At 45.2% G+C, this 23,108-nt stretch overlaps 9 protein-coding genes across 9 annotated transcripts; 4 read left to right on the top strand and 5 right to left on the bottom strand.

Moving 5' to 3' along the window:
* Positions 1 to 2,645: 2,645 nt before the first annotated feature.
* On the bottom strand, positions 2,646 to 3,738 carry JR316_0011798 (Short-chain dehydrogenase/reductase ucsE; the record flags this gene model as incomplete). Its single annotated transcript, XM_047897443.1, has 5 exons — positions 2,646 to 2,732; positions 2,799 to 2,891; positions 3,043 to 3,173; positions 3,235 to 3,321; positions 3,393 to 3,738. The coding sequence occupies 5 exons, from the start codon at positions 3,736 to 3,738 to the stop codon at positions 2,646 to 2,648; spliced, it is 744 nt and encodes a 247-aa protein (XP_047743852.1).
* Positions 3,739 to 4,541: 803 nt separating this feature from the next.
* JR316_0011797 (Stretch-activated cation channel MID1) lies at positions 4,542 to 7,174 on the top strand (the record flags this gene model as incomplete). The annotated part of the gene is made up of 5 exons (XM_047897442.1): positions 4,542 to 4,621; positions 5,406 to 5,866; positions 5,913 to 6,353; positions 6,401 to 6,949; positions 7,044 to 7,174. The coding sequence occupies 5 exons, from the start codon at positions 4,542 to 4,544 to the stop codon at positions 7,172 to 7,174; spliced, it is 1,662 nt and encodes a 553-aa protein (XP_047743851.1).
* Positions 7,175 to 7,690: 516 nt separating this feature from the next.
* Positions 7,691 to 10,222, top strand: JR316_0011796 (Pyranose dehydrogenase 1; the record flags this gene model as incomplete). Its single annotated transcript, XM_047897441.1, has 10 exons — positions 7,691 to 7,841; positions 7,914 to 7,995; positions 8,071 to 8,126; positions 8,202 to 8,306; positions 8,365 to 8,471; positions 8,547 to 8,967; positions 9,048 to 9,460; positions 9,528 to 9,612; positions 9,696 to 10,057; positions 10,139 to 10,222. The coding sequence occupies 10 exons, from the start codon at positions 7,691 to 7,693 to the stop codon at positions 10,220 to 10,222; spliced, it is 1,866 nt and encodes a 621-aa protein (XP_047743850.1).
* Positions 10,223 to 11,448: 1,226 nt separating this feature from the next.
* On the top strand, positions 11,449 to 12,194 carry JR316_0011795 (uncharacterized protein; the record flags this gene model as incomplete). The annotated part of the gene is made up of 3 exons (XM_047897440.1): positions 11,449 to 11,523; positions 11,575 to 11,711; positions 11,771 to 12,194. 3 exons carry the CDS (start codon positions 11,449 to 11,451, stop codon positions 12,192 to 12,194), a joined length of 636 nt encoding a protein of 211 aa, XP_047743849.1.
* Positions 12,195 to 12,970: 776 nt separating this feature from the next.
* Positions 12,971 to 14,875, bottom strand: JR316_0011794 (NEDD8-activating enzyme E1 regulatory subunit; the record flags this gene model as incomplete). Its single annotated transcript, XM_047897439.1, has 7 exons — positions 12,971 to 13,124; positions 13,188 to 13,377; positions 13,433 to 13,940; positions 13,989 to 14,158; positions 14,206 to 14,678; positions 14,735 to 14,779; positions 14,835 to 14,875. The coding sequence occupies 7 exons, from the start codon at positions 14,873 to 14,875 to the stop codon at positions 12,971 to 12,973; spliced, it is 1,581 nt and encodes a 526-aa protein (XP_047743848.1).
* A 339-nt stretch (positions 14,876 to 15,214) lies between these two features.
* On the bottom strand, positions 15,215 to 15,987 carry JR316_0011793 (uncharacterized protein; the record flags this gene model as incomplete). The annotated part of the gene is made up of 4 exons (XM_047897438.1): positions 15,215 to 15,390; positions 15,451 to 15,605; positions 15,668 to 15,872; positions 15,927 to 15,987. The coding sequence occupies 4 exons, from the start codon at positions 15,985 to 15,987 to the stop codon at positions 15,215 to 15,217; spliced, it is 597 nt and encodes a 198-aa protein (XP_047743847.1).
* Positions 15,988 to 16,957: 970 nt separating this feature from the next.
* JR316_0011792 (Hydroxylase/desaturase CTB9) lies at positions 16,958 to 17,913 on the bottom strand (the record flags this gene model as incomplete). Its single annotated transcript, XM_047897437.1, has 3 exons — positions 16,958 to 17,087; positions 17,150 to 17,510; positions 17,568 to 17,913. 3 exons carry the CDS (start codon positions 17,911 to 17,913, stop codon positions 16,958 to 16,960), a joined length of 837 nt encoding a protein of 278 aa, XP_047743846.1.
* A 656-nt stretch (positions 17,914 to 18,569) lies between these two features.
* JR316_0011791 (UDP-glucosyltransferase 45) lies at positions 18,570 to 20,691 on the bottom strand (the record flags this gene model as incomplete). Its single annotated transcript, XM_047897436.1, has 10 exons — positions 18,570 to 18,900; positions 18,956 to 19,026; positions 19,087 to 19,206; positions 19,257 to 19,343; positions 19,407 to 19,650; positions 19,702 to 19,748; positions 19,801 to 19,881; positions 19,937 to 20,140; positions 20,195 to 20,366; positions 20,420 to 20,691. 10 exons carry the CDS (start codon positions 20,689 to 20,691, stop codon positions 18,570 to 18,572), a joined length of 1,629 nt encoding a protein of 542 aa, XP_047743845.1.
* Positions 20,692 to 21,985: 1,294 nt separating this feature from the next.
* Positions 21,986 to 22,333, top strand: JR316_0011790 (uncharacterized protein; the record flags this gene model as incomplete). The annotated part of the gene is made up of 2 exons (XM_047897435.1): positions 21,986 to 22,017; positions 22,063 to 22,333. The coding sequence occupies 2 exons, from the start codon at positions 21,986 to 21,988 to the stop codon at positions 22,331 to 22,333; spliced, it is 303 nt and encodes a 100-aa protein (XP_047743844.1).
* Between the last annotated feature and the right edge of the window lie 775 nt (positions 22,334 to 23,108).

The raw sequence follows: 23,108 nt of genomic DNA, 5'->3' as shown, positions 1-23,108 counted from the left end.
TTGTATTCCTTTTTCATCTGAGTTATAGATGTTGCTTGGTATGATATCATATTCCTAAATCAAGGAGATCTTTGAATTATGTCATATCTAGGGATGATATTTTTACATGCCTCGATTAGATCTTTGATCATCACAAAAAACTCTCCAACAACTGTCGTATTCAAAGAGCGGGCCCGACATTCCTCAAGTGCAGAGGTTTTTTTGATTTTAAGATCAGTATGTCGTTCCAAAAACTTCCGGGGCCAGTTGATACCAATTTTCTGTTGTGATATTTCCTAAAAAATAGTACAGTATAAGTAACAGATTACCAATCACAGCACATACAATATAACAAAATAGCACTTACTGAAGCATATTCCCGAAGCATGTCCTGAGTTACAGGAAACCCCCGTCGTCCTAATGTCTTTGCCCAATCAACTAGAATACTTTCTTCGGCATCTGAAAGTGCACGTTCGCCTGCATGTGCATCACGTTTGGTTTTGACTCCATTTAGCCGATTAGTCAACATTCCACGCTTGACACTGTAAATGCGACAGGCTTCCCGGATTGACAGTGTGTGCTGACCATTAGACTTTAAAGGTGAGGACATAATGGCCTGAATAGCTTCTTGAATCCGATTTTCTACAGTATTATTGATAAGATCTGGGATGTCATCATTGGTAGAATCATGTGGAGAAACAGGAGTGGTTGTAGACATTCTGTGAGTAGTTGAGGAAGAAAAGCGAGTACAGCTGATTTCTAGTAGCTACTGACAGTGTATCCTACTTAGTTATTATATACTAGGGGTGGAATTAAAGGAGGACATACTTCGGACTTTTTATGGCATTTTGTATGATTCTTCCACTTTTCCGAGTGCTATAACTTGGTGAGATGGTGGTTCTATCATTCAAAAATTGGTATTCAATGTCATAGGACATTGCAAAACACAAACGCGCCTTCAATTTCTGCCGATCTTTAGCCGTTCTGAAGAACTTCTTTCAATGTTGAAGGTGTTCAAAATTAGCTACTTTTTACTGATTGTCATATTTCAAGCCTAAAAAAATCGCAAAAAATAAGAGAAGCGAGATTGTGGTACCTTGAAGTGTTATCACTGTAGATCAAGTCATTGTTTGCCGCAATTTTTCCTCATCTTCTCCGAATACTGCATACAATATGCATATGTTTAAATAGGCAAATCAGTCAAGTCATGCACTTAATTTCCAATTCTCGGAATATTCTCTGGAGATATCTACTTGGAATCGAATGTATATTGTAGCCAGGGCTATATATGACCGACGTATACTGTTTTTGTGTCTGCTCAGCGCAGTTGTTGTGTTTGACCAAGTCGATAATTATGGATTAGACGTGAGAATGATTAGCAAATCAATGGTGATGGTGAAATCTCACGGTGTATTGGCAAGATTGTGGCAGCAATACTTACTGCCTTGCTCTAAAAGTTTCTGATGTGGTGTAGAAGTACCACAAGAGCAGTAATACACAAAAAGATTGAAAGAAACTGCTATACAACTCGTCAAAATTGCTCAGTGGCCATTTTCCGGGGTTGGCCGGTTTCAGGGTCGGGTACAGTAATGCGGGCGTCATCCAACGTCGCCCCGCCCCATCCACCCCGCCCGCTGTCCATAACGTCGCGAAAACAATGCCGACGTGGTCTGCTCATCGAACCGACCCCGACGCATTTTTTTCCGCCCCAAACGGCCGCCCGAACAACGAGCTACGCCATTTTTCGCGCCCGGCGGGGCCCCGCTCACCGTGTTTGGGATTTGTTTGGCTGTATTGACCATCGCCCAGCTGAAGACTTCAAATGTGGCACCTGGCAGTTGCCAGCGTAGATACTTCCCATACACCTGGCAACTGCCAGATATGAAGGCTTCAACTAGCAGCTAAGGCTGCGTCCATCTCGTTTTGGCGTGGGTGTTGCGCAACATCTGCTCGGCTAGCGCCAGTTCGTCCTTAGATGGCACGAATTTAGTCACGGGTAGTGACTTCATTGCGTCGGAAGTGTGCTAGCAGAAGGTGGTGGATGTGTTGATAAGGTTGTGAATGAGTATACTACCAGTACTCGTGTACTTGGGGCTTGAAGTATCAAGTACTGCCCCATATCCACGGAAGATAAGGCGGCAACATCAACAATTAAAGTCATAAGATACGACTACAGCGACTACCGATAAAGGTCGATGGCTGTGCTGCTTTATATCGGTTTGCACAGGTTTTCCCCAAAACCTAGGATTTGGATGCGACCAAATCAAAGTTCCACCGCATTCCCCCGTTAATCCCCCAGCTCTGAAGGAGTTCTCGCCACACCCCACACATGATCTGCTCACATTTGCATGGCTGAGGGCCTCCCAAGGCTAATTTACTATACACTTCATCGCAAAGCTTCATTCAGAGAAGGAGGCCGATGCGACTTTGACCCTGTCATTGTGATAAAATAGAGTTGTCGCTCGCGGAGTCAGGAAGTCGTAACCATCAGTCTGGGTAGGAATGGGTAGTGTGTATGAGGTCGTTCCTTCTGCAATTAAAGTGTTATATTTCGTTCGAGATACACAAATGACTGTGGCGTTGATAAATAATGATGTACAATCGTTCGGGACATTTGTTTTATTTTTTTACCAATTATTGTTGGCAGGCTCAGGCCGCATTGCCAACTATGTGAGTAAATAACCTCCTTCTACGCAAATGTTTTGGCCGGTAATATACCCACACTTCATAACGAAGAGATATGCCTCGGCGCACTAAAGATATATTTAGCGTGTAAATAAACGCCCGTTGACCTGAGAACATATGCAAAATGGACGTACCTCGCTCGGAGAGCCACCTCGTTTTAAGACAGTTTTCTCGCTCAAAGTAGACACTGCCTGATCTTTATGTTGTCCGAAGATCTTTTCAACGAGCTATAGAATTTTGGAAATAGCACGTGTGAGTAATTTGGGAATGTAAATCAAAGAGCACATTGGACACGAACCTCTGTTTGAATCTAGACAAGCATATTGCAATTTAGTTTGAATGGAATGATGGGAAAATGGAAGGTGATAATGTTCTTACCAAGCCTGGGGAGATGAGATTCACTCGAACAGGTGCGAGGTCCACAGCCAGACCTCTGGTCAATCCCTCGAGAGCAGTCGAAACGCCACTCCCAAGCGAGCCTCCAGGGAACGGCTTGAAACCAGCCAGCCCTATATGTAGCACGAGATGTCAGTTTTGACTTATTCCAATTCACTTAAAAACCTGATTGACCAGATGTGAGCGTTAACGATCCACCTGGATGGAACTTTGCATGCTTTGAGAGAATAAATGGCCCCCAGAATTTGACAGTGAAGCTTCCTTAATTTGTTTTAAACACATCAACGGGTCAATGGATACACGGCAAATTCGACTCCGTAGTGTCTTCTCACCTTGCCCCTGCTCGACAGTGTCCGCGTTTGAAAAAGGAAATGTGCCAGTCCCCTGCTCAGCTTTGGGGACATCAGCACTGGTCCAGACGATATGGTCAACAGTCCCGAGTGAGATAGCGAATTCTTTGACCGCGTTCGAGTCTTTGGCGTCTAAAACCTCGCCACGGACCTCCCCAGGCAGGTTATACGATCTAAGCCTCGCGAGGGCGTCGTCGACGCGCGATTGCGCGCTCGAAGCAATGATCACGACGCTCGCTTGCGATTGGAGTGCTCCAAGCGCAACGGCGAATCCGATTCCGGAGGAGCCTCCTACGACGACGACAGTTTTGTTCGCCAGTGTTGTCATTGTGTGATCTTTAAAGTTGTGTTGGATATTGTGGACTGGATGTATCTTGCGTTAGTTCTTATATACATACGAGTTTGTGACTCTACATCGCTTGGACCGCGTTCTGAAGATCATATGCGTCACGTCCTCTTTGTCAACTCGAGGTCGGAACCGAGCCTGTAGGCTAAGATAAAGCACCCATTTCGCTGAATTGTGACTTGACCAATGTTTTAAAGAGCTAACCGAAGACGTATCTATGTAAAATTGATGGCGCTTTGGATTGGCATTGGACGAGGCGGATTTGTATCACCCCTGCCTTACTAATTTAAATCGTGGTCTTTGCGTCAGTGTTCAGGTTAATTTATGTTAACAAGATTACCATATGGCCGTAATGGGATACTTTTGCTTTATGACTCCATTGTACTATTGACTCACTACCCCACGGTACCGTGTATTGTGTCTTTTGTCAGTTTGAATGTATTAGTTTTGAAGCTTAATCGTCTGACTTGAACAAATATTCGTGGAAACTGAGCCGCGAGATGCCGAAACCAATATATGTGGGGCAAAAGGCAAGATTTCAAACCCAGAAGATGCAATAATTATAATCCGATTTAAAAGATAATTTCCGCTCTTTCTAACTCATCCTCTGGGAAGACCCTCATGCTCCAAATTGTGTGTATCTTTCTGTAAGACCCGAGAATACAAAGATCATTACGAGCTTGACGTCACTAGCCCGTCAAAGGACCGACGTCGGGCGTGACTTGTCACACACAGAGGTCATTGGCCACACCTCCCGCTTTGATCGGTCAGTGACAGTCCGCAGAATGGAGGCAGGTTTGAACATCTTGTTGTCCAACGTTTCAAAATTATATTCAACGTTCGAATTGGAATACGTACGCAGTAAGTACAGTTTTTCACCGACCTTGCTCTCGTTGGTGGTCAGAAGCTGGCATATTATGACATTTTAATTATTAAGGCGGCACCCCGGCATCCCGGCAGCAGGACTACCTTAGCACAATATAATTTTTAGCGCTCTAAGCAAAAAAAAAACGTCCTTCGAGCATACTAATTAGAAACGAGATATATATGTGAATGATTTGTGCAAAGGTACACAGATCCAACCTCAGAACTGTATACGTCGTGATAAAAATGAAACACACCATACTGACAACTTGAATAGAGACAAGGTCCTGTACCCTGCGTAACACAATTAATCGTATAGACAAGCGCGCGTCTATTATATCCAAGTAGATAAGCAGAAAATTACGGATCAAGAAGGCAGCCAGGAATGATTAATATCTAGAATTTCAATTAGCATGCAATGAGTGGTATCGCTAGGACATACCACTTTCAAGCACTTCTACTACTAGTTCTGAAATCTCTTGATTCTCAGGCACTAAGAGTCTCGAGGACTGATTATCATTGCATTCACTGGGTGATACGATTGCTGACTATACTTCATATTCGCCTAGGATACTAATTAACACGATAGAGAATTAAATTTGGTACGACGTCGTCCGGTCGTCCAGGGCCCCTAGATCTTACCCTTTTCGGGCGGCGTGTCCGTGGGAAATTACATTGAGTCCCGTGACTGTCAGCACTTACGTGCACTTTCCGACTTCGACAACGACTACGACGACGACGACGACAACGACGACGACATCAACAACAACCACAACAACCATAAGGACGACGACGACGACGACGTCTCTCCTCCACCTCCCGCTCCTCCTCCTCTTCTTCTTCCTCACCTCATTCCTCCCTTACACCCACGCCCAATCGCGCCCTCTCCTCCCACTCAACCGCGTCTCCTCGTTCACATCTTCCCGCCTCTCCCCCGCCTCGCGTTCCTTTGCTATTCCAAAGCAAGATGCGGACGGGGAGTACGGCGTGAGTGTTGCTCTGTGCAGCAGTGAGTCGAGTGCAAATGTGGATAAGAACACGAATCTGAGATTCTTTGTGACAAACGCGAGCAATTGGGACACACAGGACGATCCGGGTCCATCGAGTCCTGGCTTTCAGGATACGTGGGAGATTGAGCTCAAAGATGGTGTGGGCAGCTGGAGGGGGATGTTTCCGAACGGTGGGGTGCTGGCTGTTGAGGGTGATGAGGACGGTGTGGATTTCGATGTGGGTGTGGCTGAGGGTGGTGAGTTATGTTTTGTATATTCATTTTCTGTCTTACTGTTCTCCAGACCCCATCCACCAAACTCTCGATGCACTCCCCCTGCTCGGCGACACCACGTCGAACCAAGCTCTCATTTTCTCCGCGCCCTTTCTCGCACTGCCAGACAACACTGACCTCAACCGTAGACCGACATATCCAAACTACACACTGCCCGCTGCAAACATGTCCCAGCCACCGCTTCCTGCTGGGGTCTCACCACCGAACATGACCCTGCTCATCACCGTTACCAATCCCAACAACGTAGAACTAAGGACAGGTTGCGCCCTCCTTACCCGAGAAGACAGCGTCGGGACGATCGCGAGCGAGACTGTATGGGCACGCGGCGATGCTCTTGGGTGGAGGATGCAGTGGGTCGTGGAGGGCCTGACGCCGTCGACGAATTACACGGCGTATGTCGTGGTGGACGAGACAAAGGTCAGCGGGCCAGTGTATTTTGCTACCAAGTCTGGTAAGTCGTTTGGTTTTTCTTGTTTCTCCCCTGACGATTTGCATTAGCGGCGTTTACGTGCCCACTGGTGCACTCTCTGCCCTACTGCCCGTCTATATCGTATGCCGTGCCTCTCCCTCCTCCATCTAACGGCGACACATACACCGACGCGGCATCCACGCTCCCATCAACCTTAACCACCCCCCTGCTAAGCTACTTTGCGAACTTTACGGCAGTGCTGACGACGCACGCGTGTGGGCGTGACTGGTACTCACCCGTGGTGGGGTGCGATGATTGTGAGCGTGCGTACAGGGCGTGGCTTTGTGCAGTGTCGTTTGTGAGGTGTGGGGAAGAGCCGGCATCGGGGGCGTCTTTGGCGGAAGGAGCTTCGGGCCCTCAGAAAAGACAATCCCAACAACAAAAACCACTCACCATCCCCACCCCGCCTCGTCCGGCCCTCCAGTCCATTCCACCCTCTTCGACCCCGCGCAACCCGTTCCTACCCGTGCTACAGACAGGGTATACAGCACTGCTACCGTGTGTGGAGCAGTGCTATGCTGCGGATCGCGCGTGTCCGCCTTTTGTTGGGTTTCGGTGTCCAGGGGTTGTTGAATTTGGTGAGTGAGGTTTTGTGTTTTGTGGTTTTCTTTGGGTTTTCTTTTCTTTTGGATTTCGATGTACCTAACACTAATATTGGTGCGATGATCATAGGAACAACCACAGTAGGCGCTAAGGCGAGCTATGGAGTTGGATATCTCGATGGTGAGGATGGGGAAGAGGGAGCGGGAGCTACGCGTGTTGCGCAGGATCGGTGGGGGAATGTGTGGTGTAATTATGTATAATTATGAGGGGTAAAAGCCATATTCCAAGGGGATATGAGGTAAATATGGAACACTGGGCGAATTTGGACGACTGTCGATAGTTCTCTTGCGCAGCAGTGCAATGCGATGCGAATAAGAATCGACTCCAGAGAAATTTAGGCTATGTCCGTCCATCCTACAGAGCAGTATTTTTGTCGGATTGATGTGAGGTCTAACGGTTCACGTAGATAAGGAATGACTATATCACAATGTTACTTTGTACTTGGTATCCCTATCGCTACATACTGTTAACATTCCCAACTTGCGCCTAGTTAAACAGGTAAATCGTCAGTAAAATATTCCTTGATTTTGGTACCTTGATGTCTTGGACGGTGCTACACACGGATGTGAGAAGTTGTGTGTGTTCTTAGTTATATCATCTTACACGGTACACCTGACGGTGTGGCACATATGCACTGCAAAAAAAATAGATCCAGATCAAAACTCGGACTAGCAGAATGAATAGATGAATGAATGCTTCCCCTTCCTGAGCAAGCAATGACTCCTGCTCCCTGGACGCTCCGATCTCATGCTTGCTTTTTCGTTCTATTTCTCCTATTGAATCGCTTTTTTCTGCCAACTGGAGCGATCATCATCACCCTTCCGTTACAGTTCAACACGTCTGTGTACGACTATGTGATTGTTGGTGGTGAGAAATAATTTAAACGCATCCCGATTGACTTTGACTTTGACTTATCGTATCATATTGTGAATATACAAGGGGGCACAGCCGGGCTGGTCATCGCGAATCGGTTGACTGAAAACTCCTCGATAACCGTTCTAGTACTGGAGGCAGGAATCAAGTATGTCATTCACTTCAGCATTCAGAAGTGTCACTTTGTAATCCATCTCATCGAATTATTTGTTCCTACTGTCAGTGACCAGAAGAATGTTCCTCTTCAAGTGCCGTTTCTAGGGCCTATTTTGGCGCCGAGTATGCTTCAACTTTTCAATGAATACACTTCAAGTACACTGATTCCTGATTCTCTAATGTATCGAAATTGAAAAGATACGGAGTTCGATTGGAATACAACAACCGTTGTTCAGCCGGGGTTGAACAATAGAACTGTGCCGTTCAATCGAGGCAGAGTTCTCGGAGGGTCTAGCAGCATTAGTGCGTCGTTTCATTGTGGTCTTTAATGCATTCTCATCGAGAGCTGCCGTATGTTTAGATTTTATGTTTCACCAGTACGGGACCATGGATGACTGGAATAGACTTGCTTCGGTTGTGGGTGATCCAGGGTGGAACTGGACCAATATCCGACAATATATCGCCAAAGTAAGCCGTGCACCATCGTCTATTTGACATTCCTGAGTCATAGGTCTGTTATCATATCATAATCTATTAATATAGCACGATAAAATTGTACAACCAGCAGACGCCCACGATACCACCGGCCAGATTGTCACTGCAGACCACGGAACAGCCGGCGAAGTACCCATCAGCCTTCCAGGAAGTAACCTCTCCATAGACTCTCGCGTTCTAAGCACAACACAACAATTATCGGCCGAATTCCCGTTCAACGAGGACACAGCCGGCGGGAACCACACAATGCTTGGGCTCGGATTCATCCAGTCCAGTATAGGAGACGGCACTCGAAGCAGCTCGTCGAGTACGTATCTCGCCGGTGCGAATGACCGGCCGAATTTGGTAGTGCTCGTCAATGCAACCGCGGTGGTATTGCTCCAAACTGGAATGAACGCATCATCTGGCGAACCGGTATATGGAAAATTGCAGTTTGTCCAGTCCCCGCCTCCCGGGAATCTTACTCTCGGTGTTGTATTATTTTTTATTCGTCCAGTGTTTAATAGAGATAAATTAACCCTTATAATTTTTTCGCGTTTGGTGGGTTAGGCACAAAGCATACTGTGACTGCGATGAAAAGCATCATTTTATCAGCTGGTACAGTTGGGACATCCCAGCTCCTGCAGCTGTCCGGGATCGGGGACAGCACCGCACTAACTCGTCTCCAAATTGACACAACCATCCACAATCCCTCCGTCGGGGCCAACTTGAGCGACCACATCCTCATTCCAAACATCTTCCAAGTCACCACGAACGACACCCTCGACTCACTACTTAGAAACACAAGTGGTGCTGCGGCAGCCGCAATGGCCCAGTGGAAGTTGAATAAGACGGGCGACTTTGCGAATACGGTTGCGAATAATTATGGGTTTGTCAAGATTCCGGATAACTCTACTATCTTCAAGATGGCAATTGATACAGCGGCTGGCCCAAATTCTCCGCACTGGGAGATTATATTCAGCGTGAGTGGTTTGATGCATGCATGTTAAAACTTGTGATTAATGAATCCAATTGAATGGTAAATATCAGAATTTATTTTTTCAGCCTGGCGTCGAAGTACCGCCCACCGGAAATTTCCTTACAGTCGTCACAATCATAGTCGCACCAAAGTCCCGTACGTAATAAATAAACCAACTCCGCTCTGGCCTATCCGTACTCATCACCAGCTCACCCATCCCATCCACCCGCTCCAAACAGGCGGAACAGTGGCTTTGCAAAGTGCCAACCCGCTTATACCACCACTTGTGGACCCCCAATACATCTCCGCAGAATTTGACAAGCTTGCCGCGATCGAGTCTGTGCACGGTGTACAGCGCTTTCTTGCTGCGCCCGCGTGGGCGGGGTACATAAGTGCTCCGTTCGGGCAGACGTTCGCCGCTGCACTGACGGGAAACGACACGCTTATCGAGGCATACGTCCGGTCGGTTGCTCTGAGCGCGTTCCATGGGGTTGGCACGGCGGCGATGGCGCCTGTCGGTGCGACGTGGGGTGTGGTTAACCCGGATTTGACGCTGAAGGGAGCGGGGGGCAGTGTGCGCATTGTAGATGCGTCTGTGTTTGTACGTTGTCGTTTGCCTTTTTTTTTTTTTTGGTTTTGGTTTTGGATAGCTGATTGTTTCTCGGTTATTTGGTACTGCTAGCCATTTACACCGAGCTGTCATACACAAGGACCTGTATATCTACTTGCTGAGAGGGCAGCAGATTTAATCAAAGCGGCGCAATGAACACGGAAAGTATATCAAGGACACTTTTCTTGAAACCTATTAGTGTCATTAGTAGTATTTAACTTGATTCAGAAACATGGAAAATGACTTTTAAAACGGTTTGAATCTCACTGTTAGCACAGATTTGGTCTCCCACTTCCTGTAGTCGTTTCTACATGTGTTCTACATGCAGTGACAGGTACATTGTGGAGTTGGAGTGTTTACGTTTATCTTAGCCTGGTAATTATATTTAACAAAGAGCTATCGGTCTTTCAGCCGGAAAAAGCCTGATTTCCTCTGCACTGTACGATTCGGTTTGCGTTTAAATTTGCTAATGCGCAGCAATGCGCAGTCCCCAGCCCACTATTATACATACGACTCCAGACAGGTTCCCATTTGTAACGGTCGATATAGCTTACAGCACACCGCCTTTAATGGTGTAGCAAACGACGACGGGCGATCATTTCTTGCCGAGGAGCTGATCAGAATATCCAGGCCTGCTGTATTCAATACATTCAATCTATACCGTATTTCACCTGCTGGGACAAAAGGTACAATGAGATGTATAATTATGCAAGTGAATTCACCAATGTCAATTCCACTGTGCGCATAATATGATTTCAACCAATATGTTTCCTATAATTCTCGCTATTGTATGACAACTACATAATGATCGTCGATAATGGCGGCTAGGAGGTCCTTGGCAATCTAATTTTGTTTTGTGTACGTTAGACGTATTCCCTATTACGGATACTGACTATTGCCCTTAGATACCGACGGGGATTGCCTCCGGTTGAGCGCTGGAGAAACGTTTCAGATGTGAGATGGCGTCGTGGTCACCGAAAGGGGTATAATGAATTAACTCAGCGTATAACTAGAACCCATGCATGATTTCAGTCAACAATTTCTATCTACCTCTGTGGCAGACGAAACTTTTTGTTTGAGTTGCATTCATGTAAAGAAATTGGATTACATTTGGACGATCATACACCTGTTCCGCAAGTCCGAAGCCTGTGGTAATCTCCACCCCCGAAGAAAATCATTTTTGACTGCGCATTGTGGGTAAGATTCAATATCTGCACATTGAAAGTTGAAGGCGCCAACTTGCCTGTGGCTAAAGATTGATCCTTGAATTCTATATTTATTTACAGCGGACTGGATAGACCGTGTCTATGAACCGGATAGAGACAATATCCTGATGCTTCACTAATTAATGGTCAATGGACAAATATGCAACGAAATTTCCAATGGCTGCTGCATTGCGTATTTGCGATGATATCACAATACTTTGTGCTAGTGCAGGGCAATTCAAGCCGTCGATAGTTTGCCTACAGATGTATAAAAGGATGTACATACAGTTAAACATTCTACAGTTTCTGATATTCTTGCAAACCAATACCCCACCTGCAGCTCTTCTTAGATTCAGAACGATGAAAGTATCCGTCCAGTATGTTATCATAGTCACCCTCATGGCGGTGACGTCCCAAGGAGCTACCATACCAAGGGCATTGTAAGTTTTTGTTGCTTGACCAACAAGTAAAATGTATGCTCAACAGGCTACTTGAACAGATCAAGCCTGGATGAGCCTAACGAGAGCTCCGTTAGCAATGCTGGGAGCGCCTCCATTGGGGGTTCCTACGCATCCTCATCATTCTTGTTTTTCTCTTCCGCCAGCGTCTCATCGGCAGCGAGCCACTTCCCCACTGGATCCCCGTCATCGTTCAGTGCGTTCCCCAGCGGCAGCGCTGCATCAATCAGTGCGTTCCCCAGTGGTAGTGCAGCATCGTTCAGTGCGTTCCCCAGTGGTAGTGCAGCATCGTTTAGTGCGTTCCCTAGCGGCAGCGCTGCATCAGTCAGTGCGTTACCCAGCGGCAGCGCTGCTTCAATCAGTGTCTTCCCCAGCGGTAGCGCTGCGTCGTTCAGTGCCTTTCCTAGCGGCAGCGCTGCATCATTCAGTCAAGTTCCCACCAGTATTGCTTATTCGGCCTTATAGATTTCTGGTTCGAGTTACGTATACGTCGGAAGGTATTTTTACTACTAAGCCCACTTTATTTTTCATCTTTTTGCACTACCGTTCTTTGGACAATTACGTTTTCCAATTTTCAAAGAAAAACCATATTTGAATTGCTTGATGTTTCGAATAACTGTCTGTGACATTTACACTATGGGTAATTCTGCTGTGCATACCCAGATATGTAGTCGACCTTCTTTCCTTCTTTACACTTCCACTTGATGTGTTCGCAAATAATCATCTTAAAGAGTTGACTACATACATCTACACAAAGAATAGCCTCAAATCTGCGAGAGATAAGGTCTACCACTTAAAAAGAAAGTGAACTACTATTCTCTTCGTCATGGTTTGCCACAACTATGAGTTTTAAGTCGATTACTCATAAGTATCTCATCGCCAATTTACGAAGTTCATACGCTAAATGCCGAAATTTTGATTGCCGTGGATGCCGAGTGCTGAATACCGGACGGTGACATCATATACGATGTCCAAAAATGGAACATAAGCGACAACGACAAAAGAACGACAGTAGAAAGCATGCCGTTATAATAACATGTCCATCGGCGCATTCCTTCCATACCATGTCCTTAATCCCTGACATACGGTGTGGAAAAGAATCAAACGAGCACAAGAAGCATAAAACCTTCGGTCGGTCATGCTCCTGCAACAAAATATTGTAGTACTTAATCTACCTATCATACAAATCAAACATCGACAATCCCATTTCATTTTCATCATTCGTATCATACTTCGTTCGTTCAAAGAATGCCGGTCCAAGTTTCCACAAGATCTACAATACAGTATCCATTGATGGGGACATACTGTCGTGTGATCATCTTGATCGCCTCCTGTGCAACAAGCCCGCCTAGAAGTGCAGCGGTGTTGGGAAGCTCGGCAGTGGGTGAGCGAACACTGTGTGTTGTTGAGTACATTGGTAAGATGCAAGAAATATAAGTCGGGAAAAGAAGTACATACACTTCACCGACGCAATCCTCAAACTCTTCGGGCAACTCGGTTCCATCGGGTAGCAACTTCTGAGCTTCGGCGGTGAGTGCCTCGGCTGATAACGTTTGGCCAGACGTTTTTGATTTAGCTAAAAAGTTGGATAAAGCGCTCAGCGCAAGGTGTACAGCCAGTTGTTTAGAGCTTGTTTGAGTAGCTAGTACTACAAATATACTTAATCAGAACGATAATTCGATAACAAAACACTTTGTACGTACCCAAAGCTTCGTGGTCCTCATCTAATGCTGCCCATCGCTTTCCTCTCAGAAGTTTGAGAGCATGTGAGTTCTTCACGAAAGCGTCAATCATATCCTCTCCAATTGCTTTGATATCCCCACCACACGCTTCGCTCAAGCACCCTCTAAATACCTCTTTCTCCTCTTCTGCTCGAGTCTTGTAGAGCTTCTGGAGGTCTATATACGCACTGGTACTCGCCTTCATATCTGGGAGCGTGCTGGTCAAAGGCAGCGCGCCGCTCCCTTCTACGAATTTCTTCAACGCTCTCACAAGTTTGTAGAATGGGGCTTCCACTGAGGACGGGGAGATAACTTTTGCATCATCGAACAAAGCCCGGGTTTCTGAGGGTACCACAGTCTTTGTCCATGCACGATACGCCTGCGCTTCAGCCTCTTCAAAGTTTTCTTCGTCGGGCTTCTTACGCATGGCAAGGATGTTCTTTTTGAATTGTACTTTCTCAGCGGCATTTTGGGGCGGAAGTCCGTCGTGCTAGTTGCCGTGAGCAAAGCTGAAAAAACAATGAACGCGTAAGCTTACTGTTTTTTTCCATTCCTCAAGAACGCGTACAAGGATGACGACATAAGGGACGTGGCCGTGATCAGTCACGTCCATGTTTTCAAAATCGAGCGACATCGCGTAGTCCAGCAGTGCGGGGAATGGTCTGTCGATTTGAAGTGATTGTGCAGTCTCCGGATGACTTTCAATAACTGACAAAGATGAGCCTAGTCGCAAGCAAATTACGAATAATTCACACCTGTATGTTCGTGGTACTGGATGTAGAATTCTGCCAGGAATCCTGCAGGACGCACCACAACCAACGGAGGGAAGCTTTCTTCCTCCCACAACACTGCCGCCAGTCTCTCCAGTGGCCCTTTCTCCAGATTAACAGCGATCACAAGCGTGAACTCTCCCAGCCACTCCTTTCCTCCCGGCGTGTCTAATACCTCTTCCAGGCTCCGCGTGTCGGCCTTCCCATCCACACCGTCATTCATCTCTAGCAACAATCTGACTCCCTCTTCCGCACGGCTCTTCCCGACGCTGTTCAGTCCATCAAGGAAAAAGTTATTTCCTGCATCTTCAGGAGTGACTGGTAGTGGATCGAGAATGGTAAAGTGCCCGACGCCTGGTAAAACGAGGTTCTTCAGAATGGATGTCGCAGTCGCGCCCCCTGAAACGACGAGGATGCGGGCATTTTCGAGTGCAGATTGTCCCGATGCCGCCCATAGACTGTGATCAACGCGATTAGAGGCTGATCAGCATCTCTCACAGAATTCTCGACGTACCGAAGCTGACGATCATACCGCCTTGTTTTATTATCCGGTGCTGATCTGTTACAGTTCATGTCAGCCAGAATTTTCATACGGGAAGAAAGTGGATGCACACTCTGTAACCAATGCTGTTGTCGTCGCTTCAACTGTCGACATTGGTGTATGGATTCGATTGATAATGGGATGGTGGTGGGTGAAAAGGCGCGTTAATAAGCGATTGACGCGTGGTCATCGGTTTCCCGCGCCGAGTCACGATTGGTGGGAGTTTGACTCAGGGGTATTGCAGGGATCTTGACTTGTTATGTGCAGTTTTTGTACAATTCTTTCGCATCCATAGACAAGGTTATTTGTTAAATCTCCTAAAATTGTAAACTCGTTACTTAGTATATGTATGAAGTGGATGCTAGATTTCGAGCATCCCGATTTACTCTCACACTTATCAATCTTTGTGTGCAGGATATGGGTAATTTCCCAGGATATCACATTTTGATCGTTTTAATGTACCAAACTCATCATCAAGGTAAAGGCATACAGCACTCCGATACTCTTGACCAAAGCTGAGAGGCAACACGGAGCCACTTTCCCTACAGATTCACCAGCGGATGACACAACGACAGTGGCGATCGGTACCAAATTTCCGGAGAAAGTGGTAAATTGTGTATACGTCGAGCCTACGGTTATCATCCCATTTGATTCCAAGGTGTATGAGGTCCCCTCGACTATGCCTGAACATCTTCCGGTCGAAGAATTCTTGTCCAGTACACATTCCAATGATCCTATATCGGCATGCGCGCCTATTTGTGGGCGCGTATCGATACGAAGGCTCGAAGCATCCTCCGAGAAAGTAACTTCAGGAACACCAGATGAGCATGTAAGCAACCAGAGTCTGACAAATGAAAGAGGAATATGAGAACAATCATACAGTGTGTTTTCTCCAGTGTGCTCAACAGAGTTAGCGCAGTGGAAGGTCCGTGAACGACTATTCGGCTATGCAATACTTCTGCGACATAGACGCCAGAAGCTTCTGGAGTAAACACGGTCGTTCCATCATCTTCTACCGAGTACCCAGATGGTAATGTAGGTGCAGGCGTGCCATTGGGTTGGACAGCGAAAAGTGTCGTTACATTTTCTGCGCTAAAGGCCTTGTAAACTCCTATTAACAGTAAAAACATGGATATTATCTGAAAAATCAATGTAATATACATACCTGTGAGTAAAAAGGATGTATAAAAAAGTACTACAGGGAAACACGCCACAGTGGGTCGCATCGCTGAGATTAAGTGAAAAAGAAGTTTGAGGGTACTCAACGGGATCCACACACTTGATGTCCCACTTATATACACACACCAGTGATCAGATGAGTCAGAAAGCATGCGTATGAAGTGTGTGTGTACCCCCAAACACCCGCTCGCTTCCAGCGCTTACAATAATATCAAGCCACGAGGAAGTTCAGCAGTGTTACTGAGTTTGACAAAGAACGGAAACTTGATTATTATCACGATCTTTCAAGAGATGAAGATTGGATGAAGAATTTAATGGAAGGAAACCCCTCCTTTGACCAGTGTGCGTTGCATCGAAAGTCAACATATGCATGGTGTGCTTAATTTTATATACAATTTAAAGGTAATTGATATAGTAGCATCTGAAGGTGATGTGTTGTGAAATCTTTACCCATGTTTACTGACTATTTTGATTAATTTAAGAGCCATCCGTTGGATGTCGGCCTATATAACAGACCGCCAAAACACACGATGTCCTCAATAATCGGCTTATTTCGGCAATTTTGTGTTCACCGTCCACCGCAAGCATCGGGAAAAACCAGGGAGAAACGCTGCAAAAAAAGAACCCTACTATGACAATATTATGATAAGCTATCTATTATTTCACGGGGTATAGTTGATAACTAATTGACAATTCACTTTGACCTATACTTTACACTAATAGCAAGGCCGAGGTCTGCGGCTACATATGGCCGGCTTCTATGGCAGCATTATCGTGATGCTCCGCTCATATGCATACTGTGAGCCGGACCTTCGGCAAGGCTCGGCAGAAATTGATGCCATTTATACCGAAATATTGCCGAGAAGTGTCACTCCTGTTCGTTCGGAGGAACTTAGACACTCTTGTTAAAATCGTCTGCAACAAATACAATTACAACTGCTGATTTCAGGAAATATTACGAGACAACTACAAAGGGAATGATATACTACCAAACAGCCATGGACAACTTATTGGGGCTCAATCATAGAAAACGATCGACCGAAGTTCTATCGACTCTCTGTGTGGTGTTCCTTCAGGTGTAGAAGGGTCTTTAAACCCTGTGTGAGGCGTAAAGACAGCAACACTTCCATCCTGTAGTGAATCAAAACTAACAACAAAGATATCATGTCAGTCAAGAATTTATATGTTTTTGATGCCGGCTGTGCGTACCATTTGATGAGTACAATTTCCTCAGGAGTCATGCCGCGAAGGTACTTCCATTTATGGTCTGGATTATATTTGACCATAAACGTCTCTCCTTCACGCTCAGGATATATCAGGGCGACGGGCACAGCGTCACCTGGAGCGACACTTCGATAATCGCACATAGCTAGAGGCCATTCCAGGGCTGGGGTCCCTATCGGTCGCCAGAGATTAATAATCTGGAAACGCTTCTTCAGAAGCTCGGGCACTTCCTCGGCGGGGAGGTTTCGGTGCACCTGATTAATGGCTGCTTTGTTGGTCTGATCGACATGCACTTGCGACACTGGTTGGTTCAGCGATTTTGTACCAGGTCTGTGACGTCGGATGGCTAACGATAATATGCAATGAACTTGCGGACATCCGAGATAATGAAAGTGGGACATACTGTGGTCAAAGAGCACGACGCGGCTGGCTCCTGTTAGTTTTTTGATGAGCTCAATGCTCTCGGGGTAGTATTCGGCCTTGATATCTTCGTCATTCGTGAACGCCGTATGCTTTGAAGTATGTTGAAAGAACTGGAAGCCCGTTTTATCCAACGAGACTGTGTCCTCTTTCCCCCTCACATTCTCAATGGTGATGTTATGCCTCTCCTCTGAATCCCAGTTTTTCAACAGTTCCCGCTCTCCGTTCACGGGGCCGAGAATCTTCTGGTATGCTCTCTCTCCGTCAGTAGGGGGAGTGAAGTACGTGAGTGTTGTGGTAACAGTGGCAGGAGATGTGAGTCCAGGCATGTTCGTGCGTAACGTGGTTGTAGCAAGTCTGCTGAATAGCCTGAAAGCCATCTTTGGCTTGCTCTTTTAAAGGTATCGTTACAAATATGATCTGAATTCTACTTTCGAGCACGCCAGAGTCATCCTAAATGAAGTCACAGAATCTCACACTTACTATTCAAAAACGCCTGGGTCGGGCACCAGAGGATATTGCTTAATCATACGAATATGAGTCGGACCAAATGTCGAGGTGACAGATTGGCCCTGGAAAAAAAACAAATGTAGCAGCGGTGTGCCTAAAAATGAATCAAAATCTCTTTATAAAGACGAGATTGCTACATAATATTGAAAACTGAAGTGGAATAAAGATATTGAGTACAAAGTAAATTATTTGCTCCGGCTCCTTCGTTTCTCTGCTCTCAACCTGTCCATATGACGAAACATTCGCACCCGGTGCCCGTGTAGGTTCTCATTGATAATTGGGGTGTATTATGAAGGTATCTATATCCAGACAAGTCCTACAATAAACATTATCTATGATGAGTCACAGGGCCTTCAAACCCACAAGCATCGAAGCTCGCATTCAGGTTTAGTACCATCCGATTCATGGACTGCTTATTAGTTGTTTTTGAGTTTCCGCCGAGGCCAAAAGTGATTTTCTGGGTACTCAATAAGATCTACGATAAGTCAATCTTATATTTCTCCAGGAATGAGTTGAAATCCTTTCGGCTGACTCCATCGACCTTCCAACAATCGGCGAATCTGGTTTTTATCGCTTGGGCATTTCTTCGTAGTTCTTCCCCTCTGGGACCTCGACATTCATCCAGAATCTTTCGGATTTCGATACCAACAGCTTCACGGGTGCCCTCAGCCTTTAGACCGTTTCTGTACAGGGGTTTCATGCCTTTTTCTCCTGTCCGGATTTGAATGAGGTCGAAAGCGACATTCAGGTTTTCCGAAAGGTGTGCCGATGCACATGGCTGGTCGAACTCGAATGGCCAGCAAATCCTAGGCATCGAAAACCTCTTGAGCGATGGTTTAAGGCTATACAATGGAAGCATACATTGGGGTTCCGCTGTCAAGGGCTTCCATAACACCACTCTGACCTGCATGAGTGACAAACCAACCAGTAGCCTAACGGGAGAGTCCATAATTATACGGAGAAATAGTGGTATGTTTAAAAGGGAGACTTACAGGATGGTTTAGAATAAATTTTTGAGGTATCCATTTACAAATCAACCCAGTCTCAGCTGCCTGGACCTTATCGATCAGGTCTTGCGAAATTTTTGCGAATTGTGGTGCGTATGACACGATCTATTGCAAGGACTTAATGCGAAGAAACAAAGAAATCGAAATCGTCTCACGAAAGTGAATCCTTTCTCAATCAAAGCGTCAATCACCTCCTCAATATACTCTTGCACGATAGGCCAGAAAAGGGATCCAAATGAGATCTAAGCGCCGAAATTTTTTAGTGCTCGGTGCTAAATTATCAAGCTACGAATAAATCAACGTACCAACACCAATGAGTTCTTTCCTCTCTCCTTCAATGATTTATCCAGAAATGCTTCGATATCCGACGAACTATTGTTACTATCCGATACCATCCCATAAGTGGTCGGATTCGATGCAAACAACGGGCCAACAGTGTATAGTTTCTTGTTCCATTCTTCCGAGAACCACGATCTCATTGCGTCAATAGAATCCTTCTCCAAATCGTAAGCAGAGAAGGAAAAGGCCGCATCGCAGGAAGCAAGTCCTCTTCGGTAAACGTCAGGTACGATCAGATTTGATTCTGGGTATGACACTCACTGGTAGGCTAACTTCAGAAAATCAGACACATTCGGTGTGGGAGAGAGCTGGCTATGCGTCAGTCTGATAAATTTTTTCGATGAATCTGGCGACAGTTACCTTCTGTGGGAAGTATTCCCAATCGTACATTGGGGGTAGTCCTGGAACCTTGGTTACTTTTCCCTCCGTATGGTAAAAAACCTGAAATCGACAGCCATCAATATGGGTTGCTCTTGCTACTGGAAAGTGGGATTACTTCATCACCAAGTTCAGAGGAGACAGGCTGGCCACGTCTAGCTGCTTCTGCCTCGATCCTGGATGCCAGATCTCCCTCGCCACCCATGCTCTGGGGACCATAAAGGTGAAGAATGAAGGATACATGTATAGCACACAACGCTATGACGGGGACCGTAGTCCCTGAAAGTGCACGCGTGATTTGCATCAAAGGAGATGCGTATACCTATATTCAAACGCAGGAGTGAATGCATGTATGAAAATGAATATCCAGACTCACGTCGAGAAATAGGGCGCTGGGGCGAGGTGCCGCCTCAAAAATCATACCCGTTGCAGCGCATGTGATGGGTTTTGCATCCAAAAGAGTTTGATAGGCAACAGAATATGTTTGGAAAAGTAACCTTATGTGCGTAAAAACGTTGTCCGTGTCTGACTTGTAGATGGAAAATAGCCTGTTATGGTGAGTATGTGTGATTGTGATTTAACCCTGGTCTAGGAATCTGACCTAACGCGTCGACGAGTTGTATCCGGGACTTCACCAAACTCTGACAATATTTCGGCTTCTGCATTTTTGAAATAGCTTGGGGAGGTTATGATGGAGACGATAAGATTATCGTGTTCCTTAACGAGGCGTGCAGCCAAAATCGACGGGGCTCTAAGATGTCCTAGTATTGTATATCTCAATAAGACAATGTTTGAAGATGGATGAAGCACATTACCCCACAACGGCAAGGGAGAAAAGATGAAATGGTGCATTTTCCTGCCATTCAATGACATTTTCTGAGGTTCAAAATAGTGGGAAGGAACGAGATTGAGATTTAATAGTATATCAAATGTCCATGCTACCAGATTCCCCCTTTATACTTACGATCACTGCATCAGGAAAGCCTGATGTGAAATTAACATACGACCATCTCTGTTACGTTATGTAAATTGTAATGTATATCTCTATAGATATCTCTCAAAGTGTGAATTTATCTTATCTGACTTTCAACAAAATAATAGCTTTTGTCCCAGAGTTCTACCATTGAGTTCCGAGACGAAGGATGAATAAATTGACTAAGATTTCAGATTACAAACTGCCGATAGCTTCGTCTTCATATTAAAAGGTATTTGTACAGTACCACTTGCTGGCAGCGGGAAACGGCGTGTGGTCAGAGACGCTGGGCAATACCCGGCAAATGCCCTCGGTGTTGGCATGCCAATTTGCCTGAAAATCGACGAGAAGTTGTCTGAAGCTGTATGAAAGGCAAGTAACGTTGCATTGACTCCATTGCTCTATTAGATATCTATAATAGCAAATGGCCACAGCTTATCATCTCTTTCACCAAAGTCGTAGTGTTTCTTGAGTAAAAAGAGACAAAAACCTAATAACACTATTTGATTTCAGCACACGTATGTTACGAGTCTTTACGTAAGTAAAGATGAGTTCTTTTATCCCCACAACCCAGCGAGCAAAAATGTCCTCGCCAATTGTCCCCATCAAAATATTATTGATGCGATCAATGTCGTTACCGCTATCGGTATTTTCCTTAAGCGGTCACCGGACCCCCTAAGCAACCCCTTTCCAATTCATTCTACGACTTCTTTTTACCATTGGTTACTTTAAAGGTTGTTTTTGATTTGTTTTGATCGCAATGTGAATGTGCGTTTCTATAAAATTAATTATACCCAACAACAATAGTCCTACTCAATTCACTTTTTTGCGTTGTTGTTTAATTTTTAAAACCATGTGGAACTGTCTAGCCAACGTGCTTATATATTGTACTAATACTTAGAGATGGAACAAATGCACTCTTTGAACTATGGGTCTGAAAGGTTGGAAATAGAACTGTGCAGGCACACACGTTCCTTGATATCGGTAGCTTCATCAATCAGAGTTCAAATAGAAATAATTACGCGTTCTTGGGTTCTGGGTGTTCTGTACTATTTGAATTTGATTTTCTGATTCATGATTGTTTCTCATGCATACCAATTTGTTCTTCCCCTACGTCGGGCGTCTATCGGCTTACGGTTAATATATTTATTGACATAGTATAGACAATGCACTTTTCTCCGCACTGTTTTACCCATGGCTTCTGCGTTATCCCCCCGTTTCCAACAGTATGTTCACTGTTTTATCTCATTTGGTTATTACTTATTTGTTAGAGTCTTTCCGGCTCCCATGGACGATGTGTACATGGATCAGATGGATCTGAAAACCCTCTACCGTTTCTCTTGGACTTGCAAGGAGCTAAACAACTGCATTTCGGGCTATATGCGCCGCGCCTTCTGTCCCAAAAATTTATTTGTTCCTATCTTCAAACCCAATGAACATTTGCTGTTTCGTCTTCTCCAGTTCAAGACTGGCCTGGTTATTTCAGGTTCCACCGTTTTGCATTTTACTTGTTTTAGTGGTCCAACGCAAAGTGTGGCATGACAAGACTTTACATCTCACAATTGTATAAAATATTTTTTAATCTAGATTTATATAACATAGTTAATATATATTAATATGTTCGAATGCACAGCCAGATACTGGGCAAGGTTATGATTAATTACTATGACTTAGGTCTACTACAAGCTTAGTTGTGTCAGACACAAAAAATAGCTGCACAGGTTATAAGGCCTAATTGTAAGGAAGAACTTGTCTATTATAATTTTCATACCTGCTAAATAGTCTCGACCCCAGCCGATCTTGTCCGAAAACGGGTTGCACCCGCATTGGGTATCCCATCAATGATATTCGTACCAGATCGTCTGGAAGGGATTTACCGTGAGGCAGTACATGGACTTTTTAAACTCCGTCTATCTATTTTGGGAATCAAAACCCCTGGCGTTCGTACCTTTGCAAAACTTTTGTATCGTTTACCCAAATACATATGTTCTAATCTGTGTAAGTATAACCAATATTAAATAGCATATAATGGAAGTCTACTGCTCAAATATTGTGAATAAAAGCACCCAAAATTCGCATGTAATTCACAATACAAAGATGAGGAACAAGATTGATCCAGTCACCTCAATCTCGTTTCTGTACTTTTGGAATACTTTGAAGCCTGAAATTTAACAAGTTTTATTTATAAGAACCCCGAAAATATAGGCCACTCTTGTGGTCCTAATTTCATGTCCCCACCCGAGTCCAGAGTGAAGATATACAAGGAGGAAGATTTTAATATCTCTCTTCTTGCTCAAAGGGCGCTTGAGGTTCTTGA

The sequence above is a fragment of the Psilocybe cubensis genome, chromosome 11 (assembly GCF_017499595.1).
Source record: "Psilocybe cubensis strain MGC-MH-2018 chromosome 11, whole genome shotgun sequence".
Lineage (NCBI taxonomy): Eukaryota > Fungi > Basidiomycota > Agaricomycetes > Agaricales > Agrocybaceae > Psilocybe > Psilocybe cubensis.
Note: the sequence above shows the minus strand (reverse complement) of the source record. Positions and strands in the feature narration are given on the sequence as shown.